Source organism: Lepus europaeus, chromosome 18 (genome assembly GCF_033115175.1).
Source record: "Lepus europaeus isolate LE1 chromosome 18, mLepTim1.pri, whole genome shotgun sequence".
Classification (NCBI taxonomy): Eukaryota; Metazoa; Chordata; class Mammalia; order Lagomorpha; family Leporidae; genus Lepus; species Lepus europaeus.
In genome coordinates, this window is record NC_084844.1 from 33,119,417 (window position 1) to 33,134,667 (window position 15,251).

Consider the following 15,251-nt stretch of genomic DNA (forward strand, 5'->3'; position numbering starts at 1 on the left):
TCTCCAGCTTCCTCTTTCCCACTATGCTTTCACTTTCTTTCCCCTTTCATTCAGCATCAAAATCTTCCCTGAGCAGGGAACAGATGGCAAGTAGTCAATCCAAGCCAGTGAGACACTTCCTAAGCACAGGTACACAGTAAGCCTAGAATCACACTGTGGGGGCTGGAGTGCACATTATTTCTGCCTTTTACTAGTTTGCACTGTAGATGGGAAAGGCACAAGGTAGTATTCTTTACATATGAAAACATTTTCTGACCATCTCTAAAGCTAGATATGTACTACAGGATGAATGATATTTTAGTAATACTTCTTAGGATAGGCAGACTGTTTGCATCAGAACCAGTAACTTACTCCTACAATTCCACCATGGTTTCCTACATAGTACATCTAGCAAAACTGATGAAGTCTGAGGAAGCCCTGTATTTGCTGTGTACAAAAATTAAGAACACAGAGAAAGGGTCCAAATTAGTAATACAGTCCATGCTTAGCTCTCACCAGAGAACTGAGAAGTCAAAGGTAAACTTGACCATTAAGAGTAGGTTTGGGATTTATTCCAGTGACCTTACAACTATGGCTTCAAACTTTTAGGATGGAAACTCACCTAGGAAACCAGGGAGAGAGAGCAACATCACAATCTCAAATCAGTAGCCACTCTCCTGTTGGCTTTAAGAGTCCTGCACATATCACATAGATAATATCTACAGAGACATAGTCCAGACACAGCCTCAATTTCAGACCATCATGGGACCAGCCAGGATATCCCAAAGACCAATTTCCCAGTTCATAATGAATTTCAATCAGCTCAAAGACAAAGGTCTTTGACAGAGGTCTCATTAGAAAACTGGCACAAACCAGTACTTCAAAAAGTTTGCATAAAATGAAAAGTTTAGGTACATTTTCTGAAACTCATACATTTCCCATGAACTTTTTGAAGACCTCATATATACAGCCAGCCCAATTATAGGAGCACCACTATTTAGGTAAATGAGTATCTACTGAGCACTTACTAAATACCAAGTGCCATTAGCCACCTGAAATACTTTTTAAGATCTTCTGTGGAGAAGTCAAGACTTATAAATAAACCCATTACAGAGTAAGTACTTAAGGAACACTAGAAGAATCAAATTTTTAAAGGGGCTATTGCTCAAGTAATAATGAATTTGAGGCTACATTTCAATGGCTCTCAAATAGGTGATAGATGTATTACTACCTAATGGTGAATATAAAGAGACTATAGCCAGGCTAAATACAATGCAAAGAGCAACACAAACTGCAAAGTGGGGGGATTTGCCACATACGGGCTTTAAAAACTCATCTAAGAGTGTTAAAAAAAAGTCTGGCTTTGCTTAAGTGTGGACTCAGCCATCAAAATACAGATGTTTGTAGACATTTACCCACTCACAGGTTCTTTTTTATGCTTTTATGGGTGGTAAGCCAGACTGGCCACTGTGTGACCTGCTGTCCACCCACAGGCCAGTCCTACTAGCAGGGGTCCATTCAAACAGGGCAAGGGCTTCCCTCAGAGTTGGCTGTTCACAAAACATTGGAAACCCAGGGAGCTAAGTATCTCATCTTCTTGTTGCTGGGCTCTGGACCACGGCAACTGTGACCACACAAACTTCTGCTCTGGAACAGCCCCCACCCAGCTTCCAGAGTAAGAACATGGATCAAAGACAGTACCATGGGACACCCTGGTGGCAGCAGGTAGATACTGCAAGTGGTGTTCACTTAAGTGGAAGAGTTCACTGAAAACTTCTCGCAGGCTAAGGGCCTCCCGGGACTGGAAGACAGGCTGGCTTAAAAAAAGTGTGGTATGAGAGATACGAAAGAAGCTCCTAACTTCTGTCTTTGGCCTGGCCTAGCCCTGGCAATTCACTTCCCATCTGGGAAGTGAATCAGCAGATGGAAGCAAGCTTGCTCCCTGTCTCCCCTCCTCTTTCAAATAATCAATCAATCCTAAAAACAAAACAAAACAAAAAAAAAAACCTCACACGATTTGGTAGTAAAGAATTTATCAAACACCTAGATCCAAGTTCTGGGGCTGCATACATTTCCTCAAACTGCAAAAACAAAGACAAAAAAAAAAAAGTTTTACTGCTTTCCATTTAAAAGGGTGGCATGCGGCTACCCTGGAATAAGCCCAAGACGGATTAGAAGAGCACACTGCACCTCAGATCTAAGTTTTATGCTGAACATCTGCTTACAATTTTATTAACATTTACTCACACTCATTAAATTTAAAAACAGCTTCAAGTGGCCATGTAAGCAGCATGCATATGTGACACAGTAAAAATTCCAATTAGGTCACAAAAATTTTGCTGATCAAACCGAACAGAACTCCTTGTGGGACCTGGGTCATAGGACAGTAATGTATATGGGTATTTCAAAAGGTTCATGGTAAATCAAGTTAAGACAGTGCAGTTTCCTCAAGCTTTTTGAATTACTCTTCTTATGTATGCTCTCTTGGCTGAGAAAACTGCATTGGGCTGGCTGCTCCTTTGTTCACTGATGACCAGGGTATGTGTCTTGCAGTAACTTTTGACTCTTTCCCAACCCAAGAAAAATAATATAATCTCCACTCTTCATTATACCCCTTTACTACTGAAAAATGACCCAACCCCAATAAAAAATCTGCAGTCTAAATAGCACTTTTTTCAATAATCTACCCACAGCTAACCAATGCTTTGTGAAATAGAGTTCTATAGTGCTTTACTTTTAGGGAGTTCTTTCCAGTAGCTTTTTTTTTTTAATGGTCTCAAGAATGAAGTGTGACTTGGGCTACACCTTTGAAGATCAGGATTTGAAACAGGGAGGTAATAAAAAAGTGAATGTAACCCATCACTGACTCATATTAGAAGAGTGACAGTTTTAGGAAGATCAGATTTGATAACCAGTTCGAACTAGAGTCATGGAAATCAACTAGAACACTTCAGTTAATCTGAGTCCGTAGGCAAGGATGCTGGTGTGGTAAATTAAGCTGGGAGACAAATCCAGTAACTATGAAAAACTACTTGGCAAGAAAAATGATCTCTGGCTTAGCTCAAGTCATAGATGCACTGTGGCTAACACAGTAATCTATCCTTGCTGCAATTTCTACTTAGTGATAGAGAACAAGGGAACCATTTTCTTTTCTTTGTAGTGTATGTGTTTGTACTGCTAATGTTTTACATTTCCAGTCTTAGAATGTGGGTGTTATTTTTGCTTTAATATTTTGTAAATAAAGTCTCTCAGTATGCTGTTAGTGGTCATGCAGCTCAGGACTGCCCAGTCCTATTTAAAAGCTGTAGGCTCCCCTTTTGTTGGGTTAATGCTACAGTTAAGCCTCAATAATTATAACCTGATAGCTTATCACAAATTTATACACAAAGCTCCCTGATATAAACAAATTTTGCTATCCCTTCCAGCACTTTTAACAATCCAAGTTTAGTCCTCCTCTTCCAAGGTAATTCTGTATTTTCATTTGTACAATTTATGGCCTTTTTATTAACTGAAGGGACATCAGAGCTGAATGTTTTCAGGATTACAGACAGGCTTAATAATCAACTCGGAGTACTTTCAGCACTCTGAATCCAATTTGTAGGGAGGCTGTTAGTCAACACCTTTCAGTAGCCTCTCTTGCTCCACTAAGTGTTAACAGGTAGGGAAGTCCCTGTGTAAACTGGACCTACTCCTTTTTCTCTACCGCAAAAAATTTGTCCACTTTGTCTTAGTCCTCAATGTCCACATCCTTACCTCTCAAATATTAAGTAAACATGTCAAAAGAAATGAACACTGACTTTTGACTACAAGGTACTCTTTATCTACTGAAGGCCAAGAAAATAACAACTAACCTGACAATTACAGATTTAAGGCCATTAAAAAAGTTAATGTTGAGAAAATTAATGATTGATCACTACCCCCGAAGCTATTTCACACCGCAAACACTACCAAGAGCTCTGAAAGCATATTCATCTTCTCTGGTGTATGGCCAATTTTATCCTTTATTCTGTTTTGCAGCACACCTTATTCCTGCACCCAATTTTCACAGTCCTGGCCTTCCCATTCCATACCTGGAGCTGTACAAGACAATCAGAAAAAGAAATTCATGTCTTTAGCTTTCCCTCCTTAACTCCAGAACCTCGACATGCTCTTACAGACAAGTTCAGTTATCTGTAAACTAAGGTCTCCTCAAAGCCTAAAAAGACCAGATGCCAAATAGGGAAAGGACACGGCTCAACAGATGGGAAGACAGGGATAAGTTACAGGAAGAAAACTTACCCAAACCATCTAACTTTGTGTTTGGTCTCCACCTTGCTGCATGGATTCTTTGCAGTAGGGCTAATTTCCTGGTTGTGTCACAGCTCCCTCTAGTGGTTATATGATTTCCCCTGGTACTCACGTAATCCAATAGGTAGTGTAAGAGCATTATAAAAATTGACACAACAGCATCTCTATAAATTGTTTCCCTTTGAAGTAGATTTGGCAGTTAAGTTTGGTATCCTTAGAGGGTCTCAATTCCCAGTATCTTCATGTAGATAGTTCTATTAATAGTTGACAGACACTTCTAAGTTGTATGGCAACAGTAGTCACTATCTCCTTTGTACTTTAAGAGATGAAGACAATGCACCCAGTTTCATCTGCATTTTGCTCATCTAAGTGGTGTGCAACAATAATCTTTATAAAGGTTATGTGTGACTTCTCCCTCCTTGATAACCAAACCTGGCACCCATTTAAATGTAAATGTTGATGTTTTTTTTCTGCAGAAATTGACTTCTATGGGACAAAGATTTATTCATTTCATGTATTACTGAAGCATCAAGTGGTTCTTCTAATAGAAAATACTCTTTTAATCCCAAACACCTTCAGAATTGTCAGGCATATGGGGCCTGATATCATGGTGCAGCACTATAAGCTGGCACCAGCAATACTACAATCTCCTACATCAGAGTGTCAGTTCCCAAAATCCTGGCTGCTCCATTTCCGATCCAGTTCCCTGCTAACATGCCTGGGAAAGCAGTGGAAAATGGCTCAAGTACTTGGGCCCTTGCTACCCACATGGGGGACCCAGATGGAGCTCTGGGCTCCTGGTTTCAGCCTGGCCCACCCCTGGCCATTGTGGCCATTTGGAGAGTAAACCAGTGGATGAGTGTCTCTCTCTCAGGCTCCCTTTTCAATATTTTTTTTTTAGAAATTAAAACAAAAACCCTGTAAGGCACAGCTTTACAGAAATTAGTGCTAGTTTAAGTATACTCTAACTTCTTGGGACTACATTTCATCAAGATCACTATTTATTCAATAGACAATCACAAGATACAATGAACATATTTCTCCTCAAAATCCTTAAGATCAGGTTGGTCACTGTTCCTTTAAAGTACACTGACACAGAAACAATGACTTAAAAAGAGTACAGAGTATTTTGCTGTATACTCTAGGAAGGCCGATTGTTTCCTTCAATGAAGTACAACAGTGGAAACCACTACAGCAATAGAAATACAAAGAAATGTGGGTCATACCTTTTTGCTTGTGGGCTGCTTTCAGCCTAAAAAGGGTGGGCAACTTCACTCAATAAAAGATCCAATGTAACAGGTTTGTTTTCATTCACACACCCAAAATTATACACACAAGTGTTTGACCTGGGTATTCTAGCACAGTTCTACAATCCCTTATCCAAACTCTTGGGGGCAGATGTATTTGGGACTCAGCCATTTGTACTTCATAATGAAGCATATTTCAGTAGGAAAACAGCTTAATCACAGTGTAAAACTAATTCTAGATGGGTTTTACATTCAATTAGTTCCACAAGAAACAAGAGCTTTCTGATTTCAGAACTATGGATAAGAGATTGTGAAGCTGTTTTTATGCCTTCACACTTTCACGCTGTGATGATAAGCCAAAAGTGATTACGTTACAACAGAACTTCAGTCTAATAGTTTTTCTTGTTTTAATACTATTTATGGCAAATACATACATACAACTTATTTCATTTGTAATTTCATTACAAATTTCATATACAAAGGAAGCAAAAAGGCACACATAAGAAATTCATCTTGACCACAAAACCCAAAATTAAACACCAGCCCTAAAGACCAAAACATGTTTCAAAGACAAAACTGATTTAAAAAATTCAAATTCTAGAATCAATCACATTAAATCCAAACACTATGGATGGGTGGCTACATGAACACTCAAAATTTATTAAAAGTATAAAACTTTGGGGGGGGGGAAGCATTTTTTGTGAGGAGAAACTATTCAATATTCCAAACAATATCCTTAAAAATATTTTTTAAAATAAAATTCAGATCCCGAACAATTAGGAGTCAGAAAACGGGTCTTACCTTTTATCTCCTGTAGAATGTGGGCTGAACAGCAAGGTGAGTTATTCAATCTGATGTTATGTAAAGTAATTGCTTCTTAAAGACTTTAAAATTTTCCCTGGTTAGAAAATAAATTAGTTTCCCTACAATATTCTAGTAGGACATAAATAAAGGGAAAAAAAAAGCCAAGGCAGCTTTTATAGTTCCTTTTTTAAAGGGCATGACTTTCTTCTAACAATAGTTGCCAATACAGGTAGAGGTTCATTTTTCTAAGACTAAAAAGAGCAGCAACCATCTACCTTATCTGCCTTTATGTTGTCTGGGTCACATTAATCATAAAGTATGCACCTCAAGTCCTATCTTCAACTTAAATCTACAGACAATATTGAGTAACTTCTATTTCAATCTAGGGTTAGAACCTAGCTCAAATTCAGCCTTGAATCAAGACCATTTTGGTCCTGTTCCCAAAACATTCAAAGAACATAAATGAACCCATGCTTGCTTAAATCTAGCATGCATTCACCTTTCAAAATCATGTTAGTCATTTTATGTTTCCCTTTAATAACCTAAAATACACATGAAATGGAATTTAAAATTTCAAGCATGCCACATGAAATTCTGCTCCTTGGCCATTGTATTTTAATTCTAAACAAATACTTAGTGATCTATACCACACACTTAAAAATAAAACCCTAGTTCTGAATTTAACATTCCCTCTCTTCCTCCTGACATTGCACAAGCTTCATTAAAACAGACCAGCTGAATGACCTTATGGGCATCCCTACTGGAGTTCACTTCTTCCAATAACAAAATGGTTTCCTCTACGCTTAAAATTATCTCACCTGAATCATCATCTTAAATTCAGCTTCCCAAAAGAAATGTTAAGTTCTAGTTATTTCTGCTGAGCATAGAAAGGAGTAGCTTGAAGGCTTTAGCTATGAGACTGGAGTTTTAATTTGAAAACTTTGCATCATGGGGCCATAAAGATAAGAACTAGTCAACTTCAAGCTATAATCACTGCTTTGGTAGAGAACTAAAATTCTGGGCACAGAAAACGACACAGTTGAGAAATCTTTTTACAAGGTTAAAGAATTCTAGCTTTTTATTAGTCGCTCAGTTTCTTTCAGTGCCCTATTCACATTTCAAAAAGGAAATGCAATGTTACTTGTTTATCAATTTTTGAGTCTCAGAATCTCAAAGGCTACTTCCAAGCATTAATTTACTAATGTCAACCTATCTTACACTATAAGCCCATCAAGTTCTTAGTCACTTTTAAGCAAAGAATGAGAAGTTCATCCTTCAGAGACTGGCTGAATCACCCCCACTTACTGGTTACAAACACATTTATAACTGCCTTTATCTCATCTTTTGTCTTCCCCTGAAGATTTTACAATCAACAATAAGAGACAGTTAAAACCATTTATTAGATTGCCTTTCAAGAAACTTTAATTTACTAACACAAGAGTCAGAGTCTTATCAATTCAAAGTACTGACAGACTAGTCAACCCAGTTAAATTCTTACATGAAGAGGAAAAAGGACAACCATGCATAGTTTTTTAAAAAATGTTTATTTTTTCAAAGAAAAACGGCAATAGCCAATTGGAAACCTACTTATTCTTCAACTCCAATTTTGTTTTCTTTAAATTTAGAAGTGACTTACTGATTACTATTTTAAACAAACCCCCCCTTTTCCCCTTTAAATGTTTACCATCTACTCGTGCTGAATCCTTCCAAGGAGATTGCTCCAGCGTATTATCTCCAGGTCCTCGCTTTGCTCCTTTTACCAAAAAATGCAAAACACAATTCCATCGTGCATCTTAAGGGCTCCAATCGTCAAAAATAGGAAAAAAAAATTCTTTGGAATAGCCAATTAAGTTGAATAAAAAAATCCACACGAATGCGGTTTGGTTGGGGCAGGAATCCACTCCTATGTTCCTGGTAATCTGATCCCGCTCCATGAATCCTTGTAATTCATCCTCCCTATCCTATCCACATTATGATTTGAATCCAATGATCCAGCTCCAAGGATTGGGATCCAGTGAGCCCTCTCCAATCCAAACCTTTATAACCAGCAAAACCAAAAAAGAGGAGGCAAAATGTTAGATACTGTAATCAAAAAAGGTTTCTGGGGAATGATGAGTTATGTCTGTCATCAGTTTAACAGATGTACATCAATAACTATCAAATTCCCCAAAACAAGTTTCTGAATGGTGTTCAGATAAATTTTAGAAACTTAACCATCATAGAGACTAATTGGAAGAAGCATTTTATATTTACAGTTCAACTGATAATGCCAACACTTGTTACTTTACAGAGCATTACAGGTTTTGTGGTTGCAAAAAGAGTTATGTAGTTGAAAAGTTTACTGGTATTGCTACCCACCTAAGTCTAAACTAAATCTAATGCTCCCATCTGCAATTTAATTTGTAAATTAAAGTGTTTCAAACATGAGTCAATTATGAATATTAAAGGGGAAGGCGAGACTTAAAAGTACTCCCAACTAGATTATCTACACCAATATGTTGAATTCTATATTCTGCTTTCATTTTGTCTTTAAAAAATGAAATAGCAATGCTCTATCAGTCACACAGAGGACATGCAGATTTAGCAGTATTGATATTATACTCTATCTCATTGGAATTAAAGACACCCTGTACCCACATGTATATCAACAGCAGGTCACAAATAACAGTTGTTAACTAAGTACTGTGACACATTAGCCAGTTCTTCCCACATTAGTCCCTACTAAAATAAAAAAGGGGGGAAGGGAGCAAATTGTTACAAATGGGCAAGGTAATTTTGCCACAATTGCCAAAGTTTAAAGAGGAAAGCAATTGTAGCTAAAGACAACTGCATAAGAAGCAGTTTAAAAGTATTTTAAGGTAGATATACTCATTTTTAACCCTTGTCTTTTAGTATAAGGTCAATACTGCCAATTTATCTGTGACAATAGCACTTGGAGTCATACCATTGCCTCCATTATTGATCTGATCCTCCTCAATCCTCCTTTTGACAATCCTAAAATGATTGAAATGTGCTCCACAATCCTTAATCCAAAGCATTCTTAATCCATCTCTTCAGATATGTCTACAGAAAGACACATGAAAAGCAAGATAAACATAAGAACTTCCCCAGGTAAGATAACCACAAACACCCCCCAACATCCCAGTTCACACAAACCAGAGCAGAATAGACATATACACAATATCACAGTCTGAAGAGCATGGAGAATTAACTAAATTTAAACAATCCTGTCTATGACATCACTTAAAATACAATTTATCAAAGACATGAGGGGAATGTAGATGTTAGGAGCAAAGGGATATTACACAAAAATGCGATTCAACACTTTAGCCCACTCTGAACAAAACAGTTGAATTAAAAAATGAAAAGATTGTACTGAGTAAAGGAAAACTGTATACAACATGGGTTCTACAAAAAGTGTCACCAATCATCTTATGTACGAGAGCGAGATCTGCTATGACGGGGAGAATAGCGTGGTGATCCTCTGCTTCTCCTTGGGGAGTAACTGCGACTCCTGCTGTTGCTTCTGCTACGGCTTCTGCTACGACTACGGCTTCGAGATCGAGATCTTCCATAACTTGGACTTCTGGGCCCATCAACTTTAACCCGGATGTAGGCAGTTTCTCCCTATTGGATAGACAGAACTTTCCATTGAAAGATCTAAGCTTTCACCTGTTTCAGGCATGCTGAATGAATACAATGTAACTAAAACCAGAAATCCGGCAATTTACTTGGACACCCTTGCCTGAATCCTTACCTTCAAGTTCCACTGTTAAGACCACTGTATCCAATTCTGGCCAAAGAAAAGAATAAGTGTATGACCTACCTCATGAGATCTAAACTTAGTGTTATCCAGTTTTCGAACTGCATAGGTCATATCTTCTTTCCGAACAAATTCCACGACACCAGTGCCATCTCGGTAAACATCAGCATAACATACATCACCTGCTTCACGCATGTGATCCTTTAAATCCTGCCAGCTTCCACTTGGAGGCAGTCCTGGAAAAGTGGGGTTTTTTGCCCTCAATATCGGTTATTCTAAATTATACATCACAAAGCGTTGTGTATTATTAGAGCAACAGCTTAAAATGTACTTAATGATTACACTTAATAGATTCCAGTTAGGGAACTGGAAAGATGCTGGAACCCGGAGTCCAAAATGACTTAGAGGACCTTCCTATTCTAATACCACAACCTATTTTGGTGTCTCACCAACACAGTCATCCTTACTTACTACATAAACCCCCAAACTAAAGCACGTGCAGACTCAGGATGAAAAATCTGCCATTCAAGCCGCTCAAGCCCAGGGGATCTTTAAAGTGGTTTCTGTCCCTTGAACCCACAGGGACGGTATAAACTCACCGGAGACAACCACTCTGTTTTCAGACCGCCTGGATGGGGGGCCATAGCGGCCCCGGGGAGCTCCACCTCCTCCACCCCCGCCGCCGCCTCGACCGGTACCACGGCCGCTTCGGGGAAACTCCACCCGCAGACGATATCCATCGTAATCATAGCCGTCGCGACCGTACACCGCGTCTTCCGCGTCTCTGCAGGATCACAGGAAGCAAGGGGAATGAGAAAGGCCGCCGCGAGGAGACGCGAACTCCGCCGGGAACGAGAGGAGCCCGCACATGCGCACCCAAGGCGGAGGAGCCCACATGCGCTGCATAATAGGAGCCCCTCCCCCACCCAGACACACGCCGGGCTCCCGACCACTCCACCAGCCCTCAGCGCCTCAGTTTCCCGCTCCGGGGCTGCGAGGGGGTCTCCGGGGACGGCCGCGACACCGGAGAAGCCACGCCGGCTCGGCTCCTCGCTCGACTCCTGCAGGCCGACGCCGGCTCACCCACAGCCTCCCATAAAGGCCCCCCTGCCCCATTCTCTGTGTTAAGGCCGCGGAGCCTTCCCCAATTACTCCAACCTATTTCTTCAAGGCCGCGAGCCCCATGCCGCCTCACCGCGGGTCCTCGAACTCAACGAAGGCGAAGGGCGGTCCCCCGCGGCGATTCTTGAGGTCGATGTCGCGGATAGCGCCGTATTTGTAAAACACGTCCTCAATGTCCTTGGTTCGGATGTCTGGAGGTAAGTTACCCACGTAGATACGACAGTCGTTGTTCCCCGCCGGGCCACGAATCACACCACCTCCCGACATGGCGGCGACGAAAAGCGCGGACTCGAGAAAGGGCCTTCCCACCAAGCCTAGCGCAAGGCAGAGCGAGCCCGCAGCGGCACCACGTCTCCCGCGGCCCCTCCAAAATGGCGCCTTTATCAGCTCGGCGCACGGATATGGGGGGGAGGGAGGAAGAGAAGCGGGAGGAAGCGGCTCTGCGGACTCACTGCGCACGCGCAGGAGCGTAACGGGTGCTGAAGGGACGCGCTCACGCACGTGCGACGTCACCCTCCGCACGAAAGGGGGGAAAAAAAAAAAGTCCTTCGCGTTTCCGATTTGTGGAGTCGGGGACTTGTGGAGCCACCGGCCGTCTGGCAAAAGTTAAATCCGGAACGCAAGTGGAAGTGGTTGTTAACCTCTGTGAGGTCTTCCACGATAGTCCCTTTCTCCAGGAATAAGCCTCTTGGAGAGCACTGAAAGGCTTTGGTGAAACCTAGCCTGGAACCTGTCCCGTCATGCTCCGCGGCGCTAACGGCCTTTGGCGGGAAAGCTCGCAGGGGCGGGGCCGCAGGGGCGGGGCCGGCTGGTTGCTGCGGAAACCCGGGCATCCCTGGCGAGTGCGTCCGGCTCCCGGGCCGAGCAGCAGGCGATCCAGCTGCGAGCCCGGCTGAGGCTGTGGCTTCCTGCCGGCTCTGCGAACAGTGCCTGAGAAGAACCCGGCTCGTGTTCCTTAATACATATTGGACACCAAAGGCGGTTCCACCTTCGGTTTAGAACTTAGAATAACTCCTTGCGCTGGTGGCAGCCGGCCGTCCTCTGATCGCTGCTGGTACTGGTCAGCCAGGAGAGACCTGATTGCACGGTTCGCCCTGGGGAGACGCTCAGTGAGTGCTTGCAGAATGCATTGTGCCTGATCCTCCGCCTTTCAAGGAACGTGAGGCCAACGGAGCGGGTTTGTGTGCAGAAGGTATTTTATTTTTTAAGAACAGTGGATTTTTTTTAAAAAGATTTTATTTATTTATTTGAGAGGCAGAGTTACAGGCAGAGAGGGAGAGATACAGAGAAATGTCTTCCATCTACTGGTTCATTCCCCAGATGGCTGCAATGGCCAGAGCTGCGCCGATTGGAAGCCTGGAGTTTCTTTCCGGGTCTCCCACGTGGGTGCAGGGGCCCAAGCACTTGGGCCATCTTCTACTGCTTTCCCAGGCCACAGCAGAGAGCTGGATGGGAAGAGGAGCAGCCGCGACAGGAACTGGCGCCCATGTGAGATGCCGGCACTGCATGCTGCAGCGGCTTAACCCTCTGAGCTATGGCGCCACCCCCTGTGTGCAGAATCTTGAAATTCATCCTGTTTTCCCTAAAAGGTGTGTACATGCAGGGATTGACTCATTCATTACAGGGCTGTTTTGCTCAGTTGGTGTGAGAACCCTAAGCACTGGAGACCACCGCTGGTGAGCAGGACAGTGCCCCCCCCCCCAACCCGGTGGGGGGAGATAAGAACTTTCCGCATTTTTTCCACACACATTTGAAACCTGGATTTTTTTTTTTTTTAATTTGACAGGTAGAGTTTTACAGACAGAGAGACAGAGAAAGGTCCCCCTTCTGTTGGTTCACTCTCCAAATGGCCACCATGGCCAGAGCTACGCAGATCAGGAGCCAAGAGCTTCCTCCTGGTCTCCCACGTCGGTGCAGGGGCCCAAAGATTTGGGCCATCCTCCACTGCCTTCCTGGGCCACAGCATAGAGCTAGACTGGAAGAGGAGCAACCAGGACCAGAACCTGGCACCCACATGGGATGCCGGTGCTGCAGGTGAAGGATTAGCCTAGTGAGCCGCGGCGCCGGTCCCTGAAACCAGGATTAAAAAAAAAAAAAAAAGTGGGGTGTTCATTTTATTTAAAAATCAAAGACAGAGACCTTCCATACACTGTTCACTCCTCAAATGTCCGCAACAGCTGGGTCGGGGCCTGGCCAAAGCCAGGAACCTGGAACTCAATCCAGGTCTCCCACATGGTTAACAGGGACCAAAGTCCTCTGCTGCCTCCCAGGAGGCACATTAGCAGGAAGCTGGGATGGGAAGCAGTAGCTCGGATTCTAACAAGGCACTCTGATAGGGGATGCATGTGTCCCAAGCGATGCCTAAAGCACCTGCCCATAAAACCTGGATTTCTGTGTGAAATCCTGGGATATTTAAATGTCGGTAATAATGAAAAAAAAAGTAGTCGTAAATAAGACAGATCGATGTCCGCCCTGAGTTTAACAATGATTTTGTTCATGTTACATATTTATTTGCAGCAGCTCCTTTCCCTAAGTATAGGAGGCAGCTACAGAGATGCCCTAAACATCATTAAACCTGGATGAAGAAATCAAGGGAGAAAGGAAAATGATGGCGTGGAGCTAAGATGAAGTCATGTACAGGACTTGGTACACCAGATTCCTGCAGGGGCTGGCATTGTGGTGCAGCAGGTGGAAACCCTTCCTGAGTTGCATGCACCCTGTATCAGAGTGCTGGTTCCAGTTCCGGCTGCTCCACTTCCAATCCAGCTCCTTGTTAATGTGCCTGAGAAAGCAGCGCATGATGGCCCAAGTCCTTGAGGTCCTGGCAGCCATGTGGGACATCCTGATGGAGCTCCTGCTCCCAGGCTTAGGTCCAGACCAGCCCCAGCTGTTGAGGCCATTTGGAAAGTGAACCAGCAGATGGAAGACATCTCTGTCTCTCTCTTTTTCTCTGTCACTCTGCCTTTCAAATAGACAAATCTTTAAAAAAGAAATAATAGCAGTGAGATCCTGTGAGATCCTGTTTAGTTCCTAGAGAAGACCAGCAAATTTGACTTATGAGCAGACAGGATCAGAAGTATATATTCAAAACAAAGTGTCTTTGAAATTTAAAAAAAAGATAGCTTATTCAGGAGGAGGGTTTTTAAATTGTAAACGCTGATTACGTGTGTGTTTACGAATGTCCGTGACCTCAGTGTGAACTGAGCAGAGATGCTGAACCTTGAGGACGTCCGCTATCCCTGGAGCTCTCTCTAATGGTTTCCAAAATTACATGTTTGTGTGCATCTACTTTTTATAAGAAAGAGAAGGACCTGTTTTGTTTTTTTTTTTTTTTTCCCCTTTTTTAAAATGAGAAGTTTGCGTGCCCTGGGAAGCAGTGAGTGAAGGCGTGAGTGGGAGACCTGGCTTCAGTTCCAGGGACATCTCAATGTCCCTCTGCCTCTAAAATAAATAAATAAATGAATAAACTTAAAATGAGAAGAAACTGACCAAGAAGACACTGTTTAAACAAGTTTTTGTTGTTTTTTTTTTTTTTCATTTTCTAGCTCTGTTCAATTCAGGGACAAAAAAAGATGAGTTTCTAAAGATATTGGCCATATCAAGCTGAAATCATGTTTATTCAACAGTTGTTTACCGTGTACTTCTCTTTCTATTCTTTTATCCATCAATTTAGATTTATTCAGGCTCGTCTTCTGTTGATTAATATTGTGCCTGATAACAAAAGTTATTTGAACATGGGTGCTTTTCATTTCAAGACATTTTTATTCCAGAAAAAAATAAGAAAACTGTGAATTGTCTTAGTTTATTCTTGTTTGTTTAATTTAGTACAATCATGTCTGATTTTTTTTTTCCTCCCCGGGAATACAAGGTAGAACATAATATATCGTGTGAACAGTACATTCTTGTTTCTCTGCTGACTCCTGTTTTTGTATTTGAATGTAACCAAATGAGTTTCTGGGTTGAGGAAAAGCCTAATGGCTGTTTGTATCAAGGTCTCCCAGGATGGCATTAGCTTGGTGATCATTACAGTTCAAGATGTGATGTTACCA

The 15,251-nt window shown here is 42.1% G+C and overlaps 1 protein-coding gene across 2 annotated transcripts; it reads right to left on the reverse strand.

Moving 5' to 3' along the window:
* Positions 1-6,149: 6,149 nt before the first annotated feature.
* Positions 6,150-11,615, reverse strand: SRSF1 (serine and arginine rich splicing factor 1). Of its 2 annotated transcripts, XR_009864277.1 has the most exons (5): positions 11,276-11,615; positions 10,680-10,864; positions 10,144-10,316; positions 9,262-9,944; positions 6,150-8,353 (listed from the first exon to the last, which is right to left on the reverse strand). XR_009864277.1 is itself a non-coding variant. In XM_062175235.1 (4 exons), exons 1-4 carry the CDS (start codon positions 11,467-11,469, stop codon positions 9,750-9,752), a joined length of 747 nt encoding a protein of 248 aa, XP_062031219.1. In that variant the 5' UTR covers positions 11,470-11,615; the 3' UTR covers positions 6,150-9,749. The 2 variants fall into 2 exon arrangements, 1 of the variants encoding a protein (XP_062031219.1); XM_062175235.1 differs by having other exon boundaries at positions 6,150-9,944.
* Positions 11,616-15,251: the final 3,636 nt, after the last annotated feature.

What these genes read in the sequence shown, in the direction of transcription:
- SRSF1 (XM_062175235.1), bottom strand. Translation starts at nt 11,469, where the DNA reads ATGTCGGGAGGTGGTGTGATTCGTGGCCCGGCGGGGAACAACGACTGT. An exon ending in GTTGAGTTCGAGGACCCGCG is followed by an intron (nt 10,865 to 11,275) that starts GTGAGGCGGCAT and finishes GTGATCCTGCAG; the next exon opens with AGACGCGGAAGACGCGGTGT. An exon ending in AAACAGAGTGGTTGTCTCCG is followed by an intron (nt 10,317 to 10,679) that starts GTGAGTTTATAC and finishes CCACTTTTCCAG; the next exon opens with GACTGCCTCCAAGTGGAAGC.